Raw genomic sequence first — 20,011 nt, 5'->3', positions numbered from 1 at the left:
CTGGGCGCAGGGGGCAGCCCGGCCCCCCCGCCTGGGCAAGAAGGAGCAAAGGAACGCTGGGGCCTCCCCCTGCCTCTCCCAGGCCTTCAGCCACTGCAGCTGCAGCAGAACAACAGACAGAGGCGACCGACGGCACCCTCAGCCCTTTATTGAGGTTCAGTCACACCGAGCAACTTCCTGCCCCTGCTGCGCACGCTGTGGGTGCTGGGACAGGCAGCACGCAGCCAGAGCCAGCCCAAAACGGGCTCGAGGAGGCAACGCTGCGTAAGGCACAGCGAGGCTCAGGCCTCCACGTGCTGCCGTGGAGGCTGCTGGCACCTGGGCCTGGCCCATGGACGCACCCAGACCCCGAGGTGCCAAACTGCCTTTAATGCGGCCGCCCCGCCGAGTTACATTCTGGGGCATGCAGCTGCCGGGAACCCCGGGACGGCAGGCAAGGGGCCGCGGCCGTGCCGAGCTGAGCTCCTGCCAGGCCAAGAGTCTGCGCTGCTGGAGCACGGCCCTGCTCCAGCTCCTGCTCCCCTAGTCCTCCTCCAAGTCCTTGGCCGCCTTCTTCTTCTTCTTCTCCAGCTGGGCAGCCTCTCCCGTCTGTTTCCTTTTCTTCTTGGGCAAGGCATCTTCCTCCAGCCCGTTCTCCTCGGGCTCTGAGAGGGGCTCCTGCTCCTTCTTCTTCTTTTTCTTTTTAATGGGCTCTATGTCGTTTTCCTGAAGGGAAACCCAGTGTAAATAAATGGCCTGTGCCCAGCCCTGGGAGGAGACGAATGCCAGGTCCACGCAGGCTGCTTCCCTCACCTGTGGGGCCTGGGCTGTGTTTTGGGGGGCTTAACGCCCCCACAAACCCTGCAGGGCAAGGAACAGCCGGCCCCCGCACAGCAGGGTCACCACAGCCCCCTCCTGCCAGGCACCCGCCCGGTGCCCCTGCCCTCACCTCTGCCTCCAGCACCGAGTTCTCCATCTCCTCTGCAGCTGCGGCCAGAGCCTCCAGCCGCCGCTTCTCCCGCTTCTTCTTCTTTTTCTCCTTCTTCTCCTGCTTCCTCTTGACCTCAGCCACCACCTCATTCGCCTGCCAGGGGAGCAGAGCGAGCGCATCAGCGGGGGGACCGGCTCCCAGCACGCGACTTGGTCCCAGCCCCTCCCCACGGCACCCGTCGGATCAGCCTCATTAAATCAGTTTTTTTTGCCTCCACGGCGGGTCAGGCTGGCAGGTTGACATCACGTCCGACACGGGGCCCTGCCCAGCCACCCCAAACGGCCTCACCTCCACCATGGCCTCCTTCATGACCTCCAGGTTCTTGCGGGGCGGCTCCCCGGTCTCGTAGAAGGCGAGCCGCTCCTCCACCTGCTCCCGCAGCTTGTCCCCAAAGACGCTGGTGGGGACCTCTGCAGGGACAGGACAGGGGCTCAGCACCCCTCCCCCTGCCCCATTCCGCGCCCGCCTCCCCCAGCCGCAGCGCTCTGCTCAGACCACAGGCGTCACCATTCACCCAGTGAAATGCTGTTGACGAAAAATATCGCCATCACGGCAGAGGCTGCGGGGCGCCAAGGACCGCGGCCGCCCGCCCCCCAGGCACCTGAGAAGCAGTCGATGCGGGAGGCGATGGTGCACTTGTTGGCCAGGTAGCGGGAGATGCGCCCCTTGTTCTTGGCGGCTGCTCGCCCGATGAAGGTGGAGTGGAAGATGAGCCCGTACTTGGGGGTGTTCCCCCGCGTCTTCAGAGCCCTGGAACCAGGGGAGCCGTCAGGGCAGAGCCCAGGGCCGAGGGGGCCCCAGGCGGAGCCGCTGCTCCTCCCCCAGCCCCGGCGCTGGCTCGCAGGCAGCGAGGCGGGACCCGGGGGCTGCCTCCCAGCTCCCAGCCCGCCGCACCGCTAACCTCCAGGGTAAGCCCTGGGCAGAGCCGCCCGGGGCACCCGGCACGCCCCGCCGGATGAGACGCAGAGCCGTGGTGGTCGCTCAGGGGCTGGGGCTGGCTGATCACACGCGGCCGAGGCAGCAGGGGCCCGGCGCGTCGCACCCAGCGGCCCAGGGGCCTGCCATCACCGCAACCACCCTGCAGCGGTACCTGAAGAGGGCTTTCTCGGCCCCCAGGATCTGCACCGTTGAGGCCGGGTACTTGGCCAGGTTCGTCAGGCTGCCGGCGTGCGAGATGAGGCGGGCGCCCACCTGCGAGGAACAGTTGGGGGTCACGGCTGCCCCTGTCCCGCAGCCCCACGCCAGCAGGACGGGGCAGGGCGGGGCAGCATGCAGCCCCCGGGCCGGGATCAGCAATGAGAAGTGTCAGCAGCACGGCTCAGTGGATTGACAGATTAACTCAGACATCATCTCCGCGGCCGGGGGGAGCCAGGGGCACACACTCGCACTCACCACCTCCCCGATGAGAGCCGAGAGGCTGGGAGCCACCTGGCTCATCTTGGAGCGCAGGTACTCCTGCAGGCCCTTGCGGTACTCGGACAGCGAGATCACGCGGCTGGAGAAGCTCTCGATGTTGATGAGGTCGATGGGAGAGATGTCCATGCCTGGGCAAGACGAGCACTAGGGCTGAGCACACCAACCGTGCAGCGACCCCACTCAGCTCAGCTCAGAGCTCCAACGGAGCCACCGCTGCCCGTCCCCACCTACCCATGGACGAGCGGGAAGCTTCCAGAATGGCCTGAGCCTTGGCGCTGTCCATGACGATCTCCTCCAGCCCCTCCAGGCTCTCCTCGCTCAGCTCCTTGCGGTTCCCGATGAACTTGGCCAGCCGGCAGTAGGTGTAGTTCTCGGAGACGATCTTGATCAGCTCGGGGAAGTGGTACCCGTACCACTCCCTGCAGGAACAGCGTCAGGGCAGAGCCCGGCCCCACGCACACCCCCACCCGCCAGCCCCGCGTGTGTCCCCGCTCACAATCCAGCCGGGGCACGGTCTCCCCGGCCGGGGTGCACTCGGGGCCGTGCTCTCCCTCCCCGTTCTGTACAGGCAGCCGGAGCACGAGCTGCCTGTGGTAAGCGTGGGGAGGAGACCCGTGCCGCTCCTCCCGCCCGGGGACCCCCCTCACCGAACGCGCATGGAGAAGGTGTTGATGTCCTTGTCCAGCTGGTCCAGGAGGCTGATGGACTGGATGATCATGTTGTCCACGCGGTTCACGTTGAACTTCACCTTGGCCCGGGAGTAGCTGTGGCCGAGGCCCAGCTGCGCCTTGGAGGCCGACTGGGCGGTGAGGCCCTTCACCAGCGCATGGAAGTGCAGGCGGATCCCTGCACGGAGAGCTCCGTCATCACCCCAGCGGGACGTGCGGCTGAGCACCCCCGGGCTGCCCCCCCCGCCCCCGGCCGGGAGATCCCCCTGCCCCTGTCTGCTCACCCCGCAGGATCTCGGCCACGACCCCCCCGGTCTGGCACTGGTAGCCCAGCTCCTCCAGGATGGCGGCCCCGATCTTGGCGTCGGCGACTCCCAGCAGCGCCTTCTTCTTCTTGGCAGGCATCGAGGTCTCCAGCAGCAGACGGAGATCCTCGTGCAGGATCCCTGCGGGGGGAGGGGGCGACTCAGCGGGGCCGGGCCGGGCCGTGCCGTGCCGTGTCGGACCCCCCCGTCCCCCCGTGCGCCCCCAGCTCACCCTCGGAGATGGCGTTGATGTTCTCCAGCGCGCTCTGCGCCGACTTGAAGGGCGCGAAGGCGACCAGCTTCACCACGTTGTGGAACTTGCCGATGGTGAGGACGCTCTCCTCCACCTGCCGGCGGCGCCAAGGTGAGGGCCCGGCCCGGCACGTGGCGGCTCGGGGCGGGCGCGGAACGGCCCCGGGCGGGCGGCCCCGGCTCGGCGGGTCCCGCAGCTCCCGGGAGGGGCGCGCGGCGGTCCCGTGCCCCCGGTTCCCCCCCCCGTCCCAACCCCGTACCTGCGGCAGCAGCAGGCTGATCTCCTCCACCTCGCGCACGGCGAACAGCGCGTACCCGGCCGCATGCTCGAACAGCACGTGCAGCAGCACCTGCGGGCCGCCGGTCACACGCGGGCCGGGCCGGGCCGGCCGCAGGCCCCGCTCGGTGCCCTCCCCGCCCCCCGCCCCGCAGGAGGCCCCGGCCCGGCCCGGCCCGGCCCCGCAGCGCCCCTCGGGGCCGCCCCCGCCCCCCCTGGGCCCGGGCCCGGCCCGATGCGGGCGGATGCGGCGCGGCACCCCCCGCTCACCATCCCGCCGCTGCTGCCGCCGCCGCCGCCGCCCGGAACTGGCCGCGCCGCGCCGGAAGCCCGCCCCTCCCCGCCCGCGGCCAATGGGCGGCCGCGCCTGCTCCCCCCCCCCCCCCCCCCCCCCCCCCATCGGCGCGAACCGCCTCGGCCAATCATCGGGAGAACGAGGCGGCCCCGCCCACCTCTGCCCCCCCACCAATCGGGGCCGGGTAGCGCGGCTGCTGCCCGCCCCTCGCCGCCCACAGCCAATAGCAGCCGCCGCGGCGCTCCGTGACCCCGCCCCGTAAATAAAGGCGCGGTGCGCGGGGCTGGAGAGCTTTATTGGGGGGAGGCGGGGGAGGGGGCGGGGTGCGGGGCGGGGGGGCCGGCGGGGCCGGGGCCGGTCCGGGGCCGTCCGGTCCGGGGGCGTCCGGTCCGGGGGCGTCCCGGTGTCTCAGCAGACGAAGTGTCCCTGCAGGCGCTGCAGCAGCTCCGGGGTGAGCAGCACCCGCTCCGTGTGGCCCTGCCCGGCCGCGCACGGCACCGACACGCGCCCGAAGGTGGCGGCACCCTGCTCCTGCTCCCGCTGTGCCTGCGGGACGGCAGCCGTCAGGGGGGTGGTTATTGATCGGTGGTCGGTGACCATCACCCATCAGCCCCCCCGCCCCGCCCGGCCCCCGCTCACCTTGAGGAAGGAGGAGGACGGGAAGACGCCGAAGGCCGTGGGGACGCTGGCACCCGGGCGCTGCTGCACCACCTCCCGCAGCGTGTCGGCCTGGGGGGCACGGCCCCGTCACACCGCGGCACCGCGAGCCCACGGGGGGCTGGAGGGGCCTCACCTGGCCCCGGGGGGCAGGGGAGGGCTGTGCCCGGCAGCCCCCCTCTGACCCCTCGCCCCAACACCCCCCCGGGCCCGCCTCACCTGCAGCGTGTCGATGGTGGTCTTCAGGGACCACAGGCGGGCCGTCTGCTCCAGCAGGCGTGTTGCTGCGCTCCTTCCTGCGAAGGCAGGGCGTGAGGAACAGCCCAGCAGGGCCCATCTCGCCCAGCCCTGAGCACAGTGCGCGGGCACAGACCCACGCTGTGGAGCACCGGCTCAGGCAGCCCCAGTTCTTTGCTACCAGAGGAGGTTTGGGGGGATGAGAGGCTCCAGGCTCAGCCCACAGCACCCTGGGGAAGAGGCTGAGCCACCCTGACACAGGGAAACGGCTTCAGCCTCCTGCCCGCCAGGCTGGTGCCATGCTGTCCCCAGGCACCTGGTGGGACAGGAGGGCCACGGCTCTGGGCCAAGAGAGCTGCACAGGGGAAGCCCGGCCAGCAGAAGCAGCACAGCCCGCATTCCTCCCTCCCAGGGATACGGGGACAGGCTGGAGCCGTGCCCTGCGGCACACAGACCCTGCTGCTGGATGCCAGCTGGATGGCCGGGAGGTGCCGGTCCCCCAACGGTCCCCCCGCGGCACAGAGGACCTCTGCGTGGTGCTCCCAGCTGCCTCAGCCCCGGGGGGGTTGCGCAGCACCTACCTGACTTTGTCTGCTTCATGTCCACCACCTTGGTGTTGGTGCTCATCTGGTAGAGGGTTTCCAGCAGCTGGCTTGTCTTGCGATAGAGACTGACCGTAGCCAGATCTTCTCCGTGCTTGTTCTTGGCAACAGAGACCTTAGCTACATGCAGAGGTTTCAAGCTGGCCAGCTCCATCTTCATCTGGGCTCCCTAGAACCACCGGGTAAAGGTGGTCAGGAGAAGTTATTTGGGAGGAATAAAGCAGAGAAAACAAGGTGTAAAGACAATGAAAAGGGGGGCAAAACAAAAGACATAAAATTATAGTCAGAGCAGCAGGCAGCAGCGGGTGGACCTTCCAAGGGTGGGAGCCCAGGTGCCTGTGGCAGTGGCGATGTCCAAACACACCGGGACACTGGAGGGGAGCCCCTGCACGCCTCGCCACTGCCCCTCCGCTGAGCGTCCGTAAGCCTCAGGGCAGGGGAACAGATCGGCACCGCGGTACTCACAGCACGGAAACTCAACGGTAACTCGGCAGCGGCCACGGACGTGACTCATCAGATTTAAGAGCTACAATTAACGTCTTCATAGTTATGCATAATAATCTGCATAATTATGTGTCTATGAACTAATACCAGTGGAACGTTATTTTGCTAATTAGATTATTTGCTGCTTTGCCAATTTCCTCATAGTGCAATCATTAATCAATCAACGACTTGATCAGTCTCCATCAGCCAGCGCCCTGACCCCGCTGTGGTGGGGCTGAGCCGGGCAGGGACACACCAGCACCGGGCGCTGCCAGCCCTGCACCCTCGCGTCCTGGCTGAGCTCCCCTCCGTACAGCAGCTCCTTCTTCCCCAAGGGAACCCACCACATGCAGGGCAGATGCTCGGTGGCGCAGGAGGGAGCACATCGCCTGCAGCCAGGTGCCCGGCACGGCAGCACCCCGCTCCCCGAGGCCACGCCAGCCCCGTCCTCCCTCCCGCCCCCGGCCGGGCTCTGCGCCGCAGGACGAGGCGCTGCCCCCACCTCACCTTGAGCCGGTTGTTCTCGTTCTTGAGGTGCTTGATGGAGAGCTGCAGGGCTTCGATTTGCTGGAGTAGAAGAGGCGAGTCCTTCACCTGCACTGGCCCCGAGCCGCCTCCCGCCGCCGGGCCGGCGCCCACACCTGCGGCAGGCACAAACAGCAGCGGTGTCAGCAGCCCCCACGCCCCGGCCCAGGGAGCTGCAGCGGGTGCCAGGCATGCAGACCGGGCTGGGCACCAGGACACGCGTCTGCAGCACCGGGTGAGCAGCGGCACGGTTTGCTGGTGCACGCCCAGGTGCCCCGCGAGCCATCGCGAACATGCAGCACTGCACACCTTGCTCAGAAGGAAAAGGCCAAAAACCAGCACGGCCGGGCAGCATCACGCACCCACGCTCCTCAGCAGCCCTGGCACCGGGCACCCGTCACCCACTGCCCAAAGACACGGGGCTCCCCCTGGACTCCGGCCACTCCAGGGCCCCTCTCTCCAGTGCTGGGCTCACAGCAGCCTGCCCCCGCAGCAGCTTCACGCTCCCCGCTCCTCCTGTGCTCTCAGCACACCAGCTGCCCGCTCCCCTGCCCCACAGCCCGCGTGGCACCCGAGCGTCCTGGCGCAGGAGCTGCCCTCCTTCCCCCCGCCGCCCTGGCCAGACCTTGCCCTGGGCCATGCTTGGGTGCCCGTGGGACACCTCCCTGCAGTCCCTCCCTGCATGCACGGCTGGGGCTGGGGAGCACTCGCATGCTGGGGTGCAGTACTGTACCTCTCTGCTGTTCCTCTGCGGTACAAGGAGAGGAGGCAGAGGAAAGATGAGAAGAAGCAGAATTAAGCCAAGGATGAAGTTTGAAAGGAGCTATGCCCAGAGGGGCTCTGGTCCCCCACGGCTGGGTGCCGTGCCAGCCCCATCCCCTCGCTCGGGGAGCGGTGACCCCGGCCGGCACAGCGGGACTCTGTGCCGCTGCCGCAGGATCCGGCCAGGACCGCAGGCTGTGAGCCATCCGAGTGGGACACGCGTGGGCCCACAGCTGCTGCCCCTTGCCCGGGGTCTGAAGAGGTGCGGATCCACCCTGACCTGCCCCGAGACGCTCAGCCAGAGCCTCCCAGTTCAGGGGCAGAGGAGCAGCTCCACCGAGGCCCCTCAGGCTTTGCACGTCCCCGGCAAAACGCAGCGCTCGTGTGCAGGCTGGTGCTGGCACAGTGCTCAGCACTGCGTACGCTGCTCAGGACCCAGACCACGCCGGTGGCACCTTCAGGGTGCCCAGAGAGCCAGAGCTTGTGGCCGCAGCGACTCAGGGAGAAGCTGCAGCTCCACGGGAAGCAGGAGCTGCTGCACCCAGGATCTGCAGTGCATCCTCACGGGGCGTTCTGGGGGCAGGAGTATTGCAAAGCGGGGTGACCTCTGCCTCTTGGCAAACTGACAGCACTCGTGGTGCAGCCAGAGCAAGCCTGAGACCTGCCCTGCCCTCCTTGTGCAGGGCTCACACCCAGCCCCGGTCGGGCCGCGAGGGCCAGCACACGGACCCGGCAGAGCATTGCCCCGCCGGGGCTGCAGGGACAGGCTGCTCTCCAGCCTCCCTGGGCACAGGCCCAAAGGACACCTGAGCTCCCAGTTCAGCAGGCCGTGCACTGCCCGACGGCCAGAGCTCCTGGCAAAGACGCCAGCACAGCTCTGCCACCCCACAGCCCTGCTTTGCCTCTGTACTCGCCTCCCGGCAGTTTTCATAGGGTGTTCTCCGCACAGAGTGACCCAGAAGGCGCTAACACCTCTGCTAGGCAGCACGAGGAAGCGCAACCTTAGCCATCGCCCGTCCTTCACCATCACCCACCCCTTGCTGTGGGCTTCAGGGGAAATTGGCTCTCATTCACCGAGCCAGGCGAACAGCAGAGCCCACCCACACCCTGGGGAGCTGCAGCACAGAGGTGGGCGCTGCATGCAGCAGGGAGGGCACGGAGCCCTGCAGCTCCCCTGGAGCACCCTGCGGGGAGGACGGGCCCAGCCGGCTCCACAAAGGTGCCCTCGCTGCTCTGCCTGACCACGCACAGAGCGGCTGGGCACTGCCATCACCACGAGAGCCCAAACCCCTCCTGTCCTGTCCCCGGCCAGCAGCACCAGGGCTGTGGCTCCCCGAGGACAGGCTGGGCAGCAGAGCTGCATTGCTCCCAGTGCAGGGGGCATTCCCTTGCACAGCTCCTGCCCTCTGCATCCTGCCCCTCTGCGGCCTGCCACCACCCCACGGCGGCTGCAGAAGCGTTCGATGGTCACACACCTCCGGCAATGCCAGACACGATGGAGGCAACCCCGGAGGCAGGAGCCCCGCGCAGGCCCTCGATGGTTCGCTTTGACTGGTTGTTCAGGCGCTGCTTCAGCTCCACCTTCTCTGACTCCAGCTGGTCAATGTCTGCCTGAAGAGCATCCATGGTCTCTTCAAACTCCCTGGGGAAGAGCACACACAGCCACAGGTCTAATCAGAGGTGCTCCCGAGGGGGAAAGAGGCGGGCAGAGCAAGACAGGAGCGCTCCCAGCTCTGTCACGGGTCTGGCTGCTGCTGTTTCAAGCACAAGCCTGCTGACTCGGGAGCTGGAGCCCCACCAGTCGGTACTGCAGGCTGCAACGTATCACCCAAAGGAAGCGTGTGCCCATATTGAACCCAGCTTCCCCTTAGCTGTTTGCCCGGCCTTTATCCCGCAGGACAGACCCCTGCGCAGGCTGCACCTCCCCACCTGAAGGCAGGATTGCTCTGCAAACAGACCGCGTGTGCAAGAGATCCTTGGAGCACAGCGATGGCAGTAAGAACACGGCAGGACAACGGCCTTGTCCACAAAGGGTATTTGAACAAGGCCTTTCCCAGGATCCCTCTCCCAGCCTGAGCTCTGCTGTGCACCACGAATGCACCGGTTCCCCTGCGCATCCCCCCCCAGTATCACCCTGCACTAACGCACAAACGCTCCCGGCCAGCCCGAGGTATGCAGTTGTGCAGTCCCCATCAGAGACCTCCAGCAGCCAGCCCCAGCCCCACAAACCCCACCTCACACTTACTTCTCCTTCTTCTTGAGCAGCGTCTGGGTCTCATCCAGCTTTGTCTGTATCTTTTCCACGCGGTCATCTGCATCCTTGGACGCACTGTCCAGCTTCTTCTCCAGGAGGCTGAGGCGCACGTTGGCTTCGCTGAGCTCCTCGCCCTGGAGCAGCAGAAATCAGAGGGCTCAGGCCCTGGGGGTGGCACGTGCTAAAAGAGCTCCTTGTGGTGCCTGGGGGGAGCCTGCCCAGAATCCACCAGTCCTGCCCACGCCGTGCCTGTGCCCGGCGCCCAGAACACTGGGGGAAGGCCGGGGCAGTCCCTGGCAGGGAGGCCCCAGGCTGCGGTCACACAGCAGGCAGCACCTCCCTGGTAACAGGGACAGTGCTTCCAGGAGATCTGACCGGGACTGCAGACAGCCAGCACCAGGGGCAACACGCCGCCTGGAGCACGGACGTGAGCGCTGCAGCAGCACTGCAGCTCCCCAGAGCCGGCAGAGATAAATGAGGAACGGCTCACCTTGATCTTGAGGGACTTTTTCAGCTCCTTGATGACTGTCTCCCTGTCCTCCAGCTTAAGCCCCAGCCCCTCAGCATCAGTGATCTCTGCCCGAAGAGCCGCGGCCCGCAGGTCAGCAGGTGGGGTGGGCTGCGACACAGACCAGAGGAACAAGATACAAATAGCGGTATTTTAAGAAGAATTGCGGTAATTGCAAATGGACCACATGACAAGTGGGGGACTGTTCTTGGCCTCCCTGTACCTGCAGGCCTCTGCCACCCATCCCCAGGTCTCTGCCCCCCTTGCACCCAGAAGACTTCTCTTGCCAGGGGACCAGCAGCAGAGTACCCCAGAGCACTGCCAGGGCAAGCGCCACGTGCTGAGCACATCAGCAGCTTGCTCCGTGTGCTCAGCACCATGTCCTCGTACCACCACCCTTGGGGCATTGCACCTCAGGATTTGTTCTCCTGAGGGTCACCATTCCCTGTGCCTTCACCACCACCAGTGTCGGCCCCTGGGGAAACCTCGGAGGCACCAAGACCTCGCAAAGGTCTTGTCTCCCTCAGCAGGATCCCGAGTTGTGGGGAATCAGAGCAGCTCAAATGCTCAAATGCCTGAAGCTCCTGCCGCAGACGAAGCCCACCTTGGTCTGTGGCCTGTCAGCATCGTACTCTCCCTCCTGCATAGCCGTGGCCATCTTGTTCATGGTTGCGATGAGGATGCTGCAGGACTGCCGCAGGCACTCGTAGGGGTTGATGCCCTGGGTGCCGTAGATCTGCACAGGACAGGAAGGAAGCTGCAGGTGCCCCTCAGCCGAGCTCGCAGCCAGCGCTGCAGCCCCCTCCCGGCTCCCCACAAGGTGCCCCTTGGTGCGGCTGCAGCACGAGGCCAGCCGTGGGGAAGGAGAGCACAGAGCAGGGACCAGAGCGCTCTGCATTTCGGCATTCCCCGGCCACCTTCCAGGAGTTCACTGCCAGGCTCCCCGAGGCCCTCCCAGGCCCACGGTGCTCACGGGCAGGTCCGCAGCCCTCGGGGATGTGCGCCAGCCTCTCCCCGCTGCAGCAGGGAACAAGGGGCAGCCGAGGAGGGGGCTTCCCACCTGCTCGCTCGCCTTGAAGGCCAGGTCCTCCAGCTTCACCGCCAGCAGCCCCTCGTTCTCCGCCAGAGGGGCGATCATCTGCGCCCCGGCCGCGGCCACCTCCTGCAGCACGGCCACCACCCAGGTCAGGTGCTTGCGGCAGTCCAGCAGCGTGTCCGACACCTGGAGCCGGGCAAAGCGGGGTGGTCAGGGAGGGCAGAAGCAGAGGGGCTGCCCTCCAGCTCTCTTCCAGACACTGCGGCTCCTGGCTGCGCAACGCTTCCCTCCCTCTAGTTCAACAGGTCTGGCATTAAACACGCTTCTGAAGGATCGCGAGGAAGATGGAAAACACCAGGAAAGACAGAAAGAAGCTCAAGGCCAGCAGAGAAGAGTAGCTTACAAAGGCCACATCTCCACCCTGACTAGAACGTAAAGCCCAGAGATACTCCGTCCCCGTGCTGCTGCTTGGCTCATGCAGGGCACGGCCTGCCAGCATGCTCCCTCCGCGGAGCCGGCAAGGAGGAGAGCAGCGAGCTGAATGCTCTTGGTGCCAGCCCAGCCCAGCCCGCAGCTCCCAGCACGTGGCCGTGGCCCCACAGGGAGCAGCGCTCGGGCTCCCTGCCTGCTGCCCAGCTCACCTGCTGCCCAAAGCCCAGCGCCGCGGGGATCCCCGGGGCGTCTGTCCCCGGCATGCGGCGCCTGATCTTCTTGCAGAACTGGCGGATGTCGCTGCACGAGGTCTCCAGGTCCTTGAGGAGGATGGCGAGGTCGGACGCCTCCTGCCCAGCCTGGGGTGCAGTGAAAGGACCTCAGGAAAACTGACCGAGGGCCCATCCGTGGGGGAACCCAGCACCACCCAGCAGAGCCAGCGCCGGGCACTCCTACCTGCAGGAAGGCTCGCAGCCTGCACACCTCCACGCCCATGCAGTCCAAGGCACTCTGGGTGAACTGCGGAGCACAAGCACAGGCACCGTGAGCTCATGGCAACGGAGACCAGGCAGGGCAGCTGCCCTAGGACAAGCTGGGGCTTTGGTCTCGGGTGTCTCAGGACAGGCCCTCTATATGCCACGCTGCCAGGGCTCCAGGTGTTCCGGGAGAAGAGAAGTTTGAGGCACTGAATCAATTTTTGCTTTACTCTGTGGGGCACAAGACACCTGTGCTCCCCTCTGAAGCCCAGGGAGTACAACGGCTCGGGAAGCACGACGTTCCCTCCCAGACACGGGGCTCCCTGCACCCTCCTCGCTGCTCTTCTCTCCCGGCAACGTCTGCAGGGCAAGGGGCCCGGGTTGCCCTCCCCTTTCCCCGAGCTGGGAACCTGCAGCGTGGCTGTGCTGCCCCACAGTGCCTGCGAGGGGAGGCGGGGGCAGAGGGGCACCTCAACTCACAGAACGATCTCAAGGGATCGGGGGGGCAGAGGCAGACAAGAAGCGACAAGGACACTCAGGTTATTTGGCACCACCTCACCTTGATGTGGTCAGCCAGCTGCATCGTGCAGTCCTCAGCCTGGTCGGCCAGGTGGATGCTGTACAGGTGCTAGGTGAAAACAGATCAGCACAGCAGAGATCATCACCCCTCCAAAGTTTCCACACACGCAAGCAAATAAACCAAATGAGGAAATACGTAACAGGAACAAACACCGAGGTTTTGGCCTAACTTTCAACTGAAGCGAAACCTCCTGCAGTGACCCCCGCCAGATCCCCTGCCAACACCCTGCCCCCCGACCGAGCCGACAGCCTTTAGCCCAAAAGGGTCAGCGACCCTGACCCGCCCGCAGAGCTGCAGGAGCCTGGGACAGGGGAACCACGTCCCTCCTGCCTGCATCCTCCCGGGGACAGAGGACACAGCCCCCAGGTGGCAGTGACACAGGCTCACGTCCTGCACGCTCTGAAGGTAAAAAACACCCAAAGGGAACCGCTGCCCGCGGGCTGATTTGCAGCTTACCCCGCGCCACAGACAGGTACCTGATAGTACTTGATGGCTTTGGTCAGCGGCTCCACGTTGACCGTCTCGTCCAGTTGGTCCTTGTGCAGCAGCTCGATCAGGAAGTCCAGGGAGCGCTCGTGGACGCTCATCTCGGGGTACAGCATCCCCACCTTCTTATACACCTCAACGCTGCACTTGTTCAGCGCCCTGGGAAGGGAACACAGGCACAGTCAGCCGCTCCGGGACAGGCGCACGGCACCGACAGGGGCTGTGCTTCTGGGTGCCGACCCCGGAGCACTCGAGGTGCCAGCCTCAGCCAGCAGGCGGACCAGCACGGGAGCTAGGGAGAGGCTGTGGGAGGACAAAACATCCGTAGAAAACCAGGGCATGAGACGGACTGCCGGGGAGCTGTAGGGAAAGGGAGCCCCAGAGCAGAGCAGTCCAGTCTCTAAGGAGACACGAGAAGATCTGCCACCCAGCAATGGAAGGGGTTCAGCAGTCACGCTGGCGCAGGAGCTACGGGATCTTTCAGCCCTCTACTTCAACGTGAGCCGCCTTCCTGGGAGCAAATCCAGGCACACCTCAAGGTGGAAGCTGTGCCTCGCCACAGCCGTTTTGGTCCCCGAAGGCAAGAGCCAGCCCCCAAGGAAAGCCTCCATGCTGCAGCTATGTACGGCCAGGCCTTGGAGCACGTTCACCAAGGGTTCAGTGACGCTCTGGGAAAGCTCTCCCGTGGAACTGAGCACGGGGCACCTGCGGAAGGGCGGACTGGGCTGCGGGGGGACAGACGGGGCTGGGAGCCTGAAGCCCAGAGTGAATCCCAGACACAATTAAGCTCAGCAAGAAGACTGTGATGTAGGAGAGATGGAAAATAAAAATCAATGCACCAAGGCTAATCCTGACCTAAAGACACGCAGACGCAGCTGAAGAATGAGCAATGCATGCTAGAGATTTGAGTCCCCCATGTGTCAGTTCTTGGGAAGAAAATGAGGAAGGAGATGCAACAGAAGCGACCACCCCACCGCAGGGCAAGACACGGGGCCCCTCAGCTTTTTTCCAGCCTGACTGCCCAAACTTCAGCTCCAGCAGGGTCCGGGCCCTGCTGCGGGGCTGCGGAGCTCCGTGCTTCCAGACAAGCTCTGTGCTTGCAGAGGGTGAAGTGGGTGGGAACAAGGGCTGGGGGCAGCTGGGTACTCACTGCTCGTATTTGTGCAGCGTGGCCTGCAGGAGGCTCAGGGAATACACCAGCCCTGCAGCAAAGCTCAGCTGCTCTCCCGGGGCGCCCCGGAGGCCGGTACGCTCTGCACAGTTCTCGTTCAGATCAAACTTCTCCTGAGCTTGTTTGCTGATCAGCTCGGCCTGTTGGGGGGGACAAACCTTCAGAATCCCCCTTTGCCCGCTCTGACCTGTCCCACTTAGTCACGGACCTGACGAACTCCCCCCTGCACCCCTACCCCCAGACAAGCAAGCTTCCTGGGGAAGATTTCTGAGTCCAGAGGGAGAACAAGAGGGACAGCAGAGAGCCAACCAGTCCGGTCAGCGCTGCAAGACACCAAGGCTGACAGCCCACCCTGCACTGACAGACCTGAGCCACTGGCATCACAGACGAGTGCTCCAGACACCGACCTGTCACTGCCTGGAGGCAGCAGTTTCTGCTCCCTCCTCCTCCCAGGCAATTTTGAAAGCTCTCAAACAAGTAAATGTTCAAAATGCCAAAGTTACGCGGGACAGAAAGAAAATCTCCCCCAGAGCTGTGGCACAGCCACCACCTCCTGGTTAGGCCCGGTGGGTTTGAAGATGCTCCAAGCCCCATCAGCCCAGCCCAGGAGATAACCCCAGCCCAGAGCTTCAGCGCAAGAATTAACGCGAGCTCTTGCGGAAGCCTAACCCCCAGGGCAGGCTGAAACCGTGGCACCCGTCCCACCTTGCAGATGAGCCGAGGGATGAGCAGCAGCACCAGGATGCAGTCGTGGTCCCCTCCGTGGCGCAGGAAGCTGTCTGGCATGAAGGAGGTGAGGAGGGAGACGTGCCGGTTGGCCTGCTGCACCTCCATCTGGCGCAGCTCCATCTCGATCGCCTGCAGCACACAGCCCAAGAGCCCGCTTGGCCCCTCTCCGGCTCAGCGCGTCCCAGCCCGCTCAGTGCAGCAGGGACCCGGAGCCTCCCTGCTCCTGGGACACAGCTACCCCCACTCTCCCTGCCTTATCACTGCCGACTGGCTGCCCTGTGGAAGTGCCCGGGGGCTGCTCTGGAGCTCTGGCCCCAGAGAAGTCAGGGTACACCACGCCGCTGTGCTCACAAGCGTTCTTCCTTCCCAGCCAGCATTCACAGTGGGATAAAGAACAATGCTAACACTGCCAGCTCTGAGCACGCTTTGAGAAGAAAACATCCCTTTTTGCATAGCGGTGAGCATTGGAGAAGTTTGACGTTTCTGCTGGGAGAAGGGCACCCGCTGTCCCCCAGCGGCGACAGCTGATTTGTATCACACCAGCCCCCCCCAGCCCCACTGCCGGGCAGCAGAGGCAATGAAAATATCTCAGGGCCTTTCGGGTGCAGCACGGCCAGGAGCAGAGCAGGACAGTCTGCACTGGCCTGTGCCAACCCACTGGCACACAAACCACACAGAACCAGAGATGGTTTTTTTCTTGATCAAACCGCTCTGCCCCATTAAGCCTTCCCTGCCCGCGTCCACCCTCACACCAGCGACAGCCTGTGTCCCCCGTGCTGGGATCTTGCTCCCCCCATCACGTGCCCCGTATTCCCCCCAGATCCCAGCAGCTGCCTCAGTGTTTCCACTGCTGGCAGGAGCACCACAGCCCAGCCCCAAGAGCTGCCCCAGGGCCAGCCCCACCTCGTGTGGGGGGGGGAAACCTGCCCTGAGCCCAGCACCCGCACACTTCAGGAGCCTGGCGCACAGGCAAAGTGCCCCGCGCCCAGTCGGCGTGCCTGGCACACAGCTCTCCTGCTGCCCCTACCTTCGCGTGGGCTTTTGTCTCCGCAAACTTAATCTTGAAGTCAAACATCTCGGGAGGAGGCTGCTGCTGTTTCTCAGCAGATGCTTCTTGCTGACTCATGAGTTCTCGGTTCACATCCTGAGCACAGAAAGAAGCTGCTGTCAGACAGAGAAAACCGCTGCGGGAGAGGTCTGCAACCCCACACCTCTGCAGCACACCCACGCTCAACCTCCACGCGCCCCCTTCTCGGGTAGGGCGGGGAGAGCTCTGGGGGCTCATTGTGCAACACACACAGTGATGGATGAACGTCAGGAGGAACACAAGCACTGTCCAAACGCTCCGTTGACACCAAGCTGTACGACAGCCAAGGAATCCACACGGACTCATCGCCCGTCTCCTTTGCACCGCCAGCAAAGCCGAGGAGAGCCAAGAGCAGTGCAGGAACAACCCCACGCTATCCCGGCCTCTCCAGGACTCAGTTCCCAGCCTGGAGCAGAAGCAGCTCAGCAGAGAACAAGGCCAAAACGCCCATGTGGTCAGCGCTGACTTCAGCAGCCGCCAGCAGGGGCTCTGCCAGCGAACTCCCCCTCTGGGTGGAGGCCAGAGGGCCAGGCCTGTCAGAGGTCACGCCAAGCACGTGCAGCCTGGCGCTGCTGCAGGCTCAGGGAAGCTCCCTTCAGAGCCCGCTCTGCAGGCCATCAGCCATCTGTGTGCTGCCCACCTCCACACGAGAGGAGAAGTACCTGCTCCCACCATCCCATCCCCAGGGGCCACCTCCTTTGGGAACGCTCTCGCCCACCCGTGCTGCCTCCCTGTCACTGAGGTCTGCTCCCGAAGGACCTCGGCGCCAGGGAAAGCACTCCTGGCTGGCAGCGCCTGCTCCCCAGCCCAGCCCCACCGCAGCGCTGAACGCACTACCTGGAGGTGAGCAGTCAGCTCTCTGTACTTTTTGATGGTCTGCTGGTAGTCGGCCACGGTCTCCTGCGCAGCCTCCACGCGCTTCTCCGCCTCGCGGACCCGCGCCGTTGCCATATCCAGCTGCTCCCGTAGCTCCAGCTCTGTCTCCCGGGCGTTTTCCTGCAGCTCATCATTCATCTCGTTCATGGCTTCCTGGCAAGGGGGCAGCAGGGGACGCAGTTACTCCACAGCCTGGTGTTTTCGGAGCAGAGCGGAGTGGCGCCCTGGGGTGCAAAGGGCATGCCCCGCACAGCACACGGGCACAGCGCTCGGAAGCGGCACTGAGCACAATGCCTGTGGAGGCTCCCAGACCCCTCTGGCACCGCTGCCAGGCAGCTCCCAGCACCTCGGGCAGCCTCGCTGCCCAGTGAGAGGCTGTGCGGCCCTTGTGCCAGCCCCTCCGCACGGCAGGTGTGAAGAAGGCAGCGCAAGCACTGCCCCTTGTCCCAGAGGAGTTCACCTTACCAGGTCCCCGACAGTCTCACGCAGCTCCCGGACCTTCTCCTCCAGGTCTAGGTTTCTCTCTGTCAGGGTCTCCACCATCTCTTCAGCGCCCAAAGCAGCATCCACCTGGAAGCACACACTGCATCACAGCACAACCCAGCTGGAGAACGCAGTTTGAAGTCACTTTACACCACAGTGGGATCGCCCTGCGGGACATGGCTGGTGCGCCCCCCTCCCAGTAACAGAGAACACCCCCCCCAGGACAGCAAACACCTCAAACCAGCACAGCCAGCAGCCGGTCCTGTAGCCCCAGCAGGAAGGGCACATGAAAAGCAAGGCTTGGCTCTTACAGTTGTTACTGGCTCTTTAGCTGCAGCTCCAGGGCACAATGTTAAACAGCTTTGGGTCAGCGTAAATGATGCTGACCTTTGGGCTGGGCCTCTAGACTCATGACACAGGCCTTACCAAGCTCCCGAGGGCCTGGCAGGCGGTTACACACACACACACACACTTAACAGAGAACGGGTGTTGCAGTCCTTGCACTGAGGCATCACCTCTGCCAGCAGCCCACGTCTACATAACCCAGGCAACACTCAGGTAGCGCGGGGCCAGGCCCCTCTGGGGGAGCAGTTCAGAGAAGTGCCCAGGCAGCTCTGCAGGGAACAAAGATCCACCCCGGGGGCTTCCTCAGGGCGGCCCCACACCCGCACCCACATCTCAGCCTGGCTAGGAACAAGCCTCACGACGACGGCCAGGCAGGGAGATTACACGGACCAGACCTCAGGGAGCAGCAGATCGCTGCTGGGAAGCACAACCAGCCTGCGCCCTACGCTCGGGAGCCACCCTCGCACCAAGCAGAGCCCAGCACAGCTCCAGGGCTGGAACAGCGTTTGCTTGTGAGTGCAGACCAGAAGTTAAAGTCCCTGCAGCAGTATCACCGAGGCTCTCCAGGAGCGATGGACAGAAAGAGCTGCGTGCCAAGAGGTGACCCAAAGCTGCCTGGCAGCAGCTGCCCGGTGCCCAATGCAGCCCCGAGCTTCCCCTCCCCACCCACCCTTCTGCCAGTGGACTCACCTGCTCCTTTAGCTCATCGACCGTTTTCTCTGCCTGCTTCACCTCTTCCTGAAGCTTCTCCCTCTGCTGGCGCAGGGACTCCAGCTCGGTGTTCTTCTTCTCCATTTGCTTCTGAAGCTTCACATGCTCCTGCTTCTCTGAGGCAGACAAGTCCCGCATCCTTCAAGAGAGCGACCAGACTCACCACAAGCCCAGCAGAGGCCAAGAAGCTGTCCCCTTGCAATACACCACTCCTGGTGGGCTTCAAGACATCGCCCCCCCATTTGTGCTGGCTGCCCACTGGCAGTGAGCTGCTGAAGAGCCCTGCTGACCTGCACGGACCAGCTGGGCAGAGAGGTGAATTTTTAAAGCTTTCCCAAGGACGCTTGTAATGCCCAACCAGTGCCTGAGCCAGCACCTTCGAAAAAAAAATCAGAGCTACAGGGGCTGGAGGGAGCAAAGAAGGCAGAATGGGAAACAAACAACAGAGCACAGATGAGACAGGGAGGAAGGAATAACTACACATGGGATGGGCTAAAGCACAGAAGGGAAGAACCAAGGGAGTAAAGAAAGACCAAGAGGGCACGGGTTCTCACAGGGAGCAACTTCAGCAGCAGCCTCCCAGCCTTTTGGGGTGACGAGCGGTCTCCTACCTTACTAGAGCTTCCTTGAGTCTTGCATTTTGCTCTTCCAGCTGTTTGACTTGGTAACTGGATGCTGCTCCATCCGAGCCTGGAGTGGAAAGGAAACATTATTCTGCTTGTGCAGAAACACCAGCTGCTAACCAGATCCAGATCCCTCAGCACAAACGTGACGTCGCGAGCACCAGGAGGAGGACAGCTACGTCACACCAAGGGGAAACCCATCTCCTCCTGCACCTGCGCAAAACAAGCCTGGTGCCTAACACCGGGCTCACAGGCTGACAGAGTCCCCTGATGCCATCGAGGCCGTCGGTGCAGAGGGAGAACCACCGTACCAGCCCCGCTGGGCCATGGCACAGCTGCACATCGCCGGGTGCAGCGAGTGCTCTCAGCTCTCATCTCAACCCTCCTGGCCCCCAGCATTCAGCGAAACCAAACTCAAATAAAAAGACATCGCTCACTTCAGCAACGTCCACGTGTCCCTGCAGGCTACTGCTGTCCTCTCCACATTCTTTCCTCTCCCTCAACACGTCCATCTTTGTCACACCCCTCTGCCTGCATGCCTGATCTTCTACGGGTTTGATTTATTTCAGGTATAAATACAAGTATTTATATATGCGTAAGTGCATGCATAATGGCTGGCTCGTTTCCTGCTGTGTGTAATTTTTAAAGCTCACCTTGAATACAAAGAGCTACAAAGGCACAGGGGAATCAAATCAAGGGCAGTGCACGGGTTTTGAAGCTATGCTCAGTGCAAAGCTGGCAAGTTGGATCTAAAATCAGTGAGCA

General features: G+C 64.0%; 2 protein-coding genes and 3 non-coding genes across 19 annotated transcripts in view; all 5 read right to left on the bottom strand.

Moving 5' to 3' along the window:
- Positions 1-128: 128 nt before the first annotated feature.
- On the bottom strand, positions 129-4,227 carry NOP56 (NOP56 ribonucleoprotein). Its single transcript, XM_066996988.1, has 12 exons — positions 4,159-4,227; positions 3,872-3,961; positions 3,592-3,706; positions 3,339-3,500; positions 3,034-3,232; positions 2,618-2,805; positions 2,363-2,514; positions 2,061-2,161; positions 1,572-1,720; positions 1,259-1,380; positions 929-1,063; positions 129-705 (listed from the first exon to the last, which is right to left on the bottom strand). Exons 1-12 carry the CDS (start codon positions 4,159-4,161, stop codon positions 523-525), a joined length of 1,599 nt encoding a protein of 532 aa, XP_066853089.1. The 5' UTR covers positions 4,162-4,227; the 3' UTR covers positions 129-522.
- On the bottom strand, positions 1,151-1,221 carry LOC125180670 (small nucleolar RNA SNORD57). Its single transcript, XR_007159425.2, has one exon. It is a non-coding gene; the product is annotated as a small nucleolar RNA SNORD57 (small nucleolar RNA).
- LOC125180671 (small nucleolar RNA SNORD56) lies at positions 1,456-1,526 on the bottom strand. The gene has a single exon (XR_007159426.1). It is a non-coding gene; the product is annotated as a small nucleolar RNA SNORD56 (small nucleolar RNA).
- Positions 2,865-2,996, bottom strand: LOC125180672 (small nucleolar RNA SNORA51). Its single transcript, XR_007159427.1, has one exon. It is a non-coding gene; the product is annotated as a small nucleolar RNA SNORA51 (small nucleolar RNA).
- A 232-nt stretch (positions 4,228-4,459) lies between the features above and the next one.
- Positions 4,460-20,011, bottom strand: part of DCTN1 (dynactin subunit 1) — a 68,903-nt gene continuing 53,351 nt past the window's right edge. For 11 of the 15 annotated variants that reach the window (XM_066996971.1, XM_066996964.1, XM_066996967.1 and 8 more), the window contains 22 exons: positions 19,235-19,313; positions 18,603-18,762; positions 17,550-17,654; positions 17,046-17,237; positions 16,149-16,265; positions 15,098-15,250; positions 14,372-14,532; positions 13,212-13,380; positions 12,715-12,783; positions 12,136-12,198; positions 11,889-12,038; positions 11,272-11,433; positions 10,816-10,947; positions 10,194-10,322; positions 9,695-9,837; positions 8,925-9,091; positions 7,421-7,435; positions 6,670-6,803; positions 5,659-5,848; positions 5,060-5,136; positions 4,823-4,912; positions 4,460-4,729 (listed from right to left, as the gene is read on the bottom strand). In XM_066996971.1, coding sequence (XP_066853072.1) covers positions 4,592-4,729; positions 4,823-4,912; positions 5,060-5,136; positions 5,659-5,848; positions 6,670-6,803; positions 7,421-7,435; positions 8,925-9,091; positions 9,695-9,837; positions 10,194-10,322; positions 10,816-10,947; positions 11,272-11,433; positions 11,889-12,038; positions 12,136-12,198; positions 12,715-12,783; positions 13,212-13,380; positions 14,372-14,532; positions 15,098-15,250; positions 16,149-16,265; positions 17,046-17,237; positions 17,550-17,654; positions 18,603-18,762; positions 19,235-19,313 — 2,795 coding nt within the window. In that variant the 3' untranslated portion in view covers positions 4,460-4,591. The remainder of the gene's footprint in view (positions 4,730-4,822; positions 4,913-5,059; positions 5,137-5,658; positions 5,849-6,669; positions 6,804-7,420; positions 7,436-8,924; positions 9,092-9,694; positions 9,838-10,193; positions 10,323-10,815; positions 10,948-11,271; positions 11,434-11,888; positions 12,039-12,135; positions 12,199-12,714; positions 12,784-13,211; positions 13,381-14,371; positions 14,533-15,097; positions 15,251-16,148; positions 16,266-17,045; positions 17,238-17,549; positions 17,655-18,602; positions 18,763-19,234; positions 19,314-20,011) is intronic. The other 4 variants (XM_066996965.1, XM_066996973.1, XM_066996975.1 and 1 more) reach the window with 1 other exon arrangement.

The sequence above is a fragment of the Anser cygnoides genome, chromosome 4 (genome assembly GCF_040182565.1).
Source record: "Anser cygnoides isolate HZ-2024a breed goose chromosome 4, Taihu_goose_T2T_genome, whole genome shotgun sequence".
In the NCBI taxonomy this organism is placed as follows: Eukaryota; Metazoa; Chordata; class Aves; order Anseriformes; family Anatidae; genus Anser; species Anser cygnoides.
Note: the sequence above shows the minus strand (reverse complement) of the source record. Positions and strands in the feature narration are given on the sequence as shown.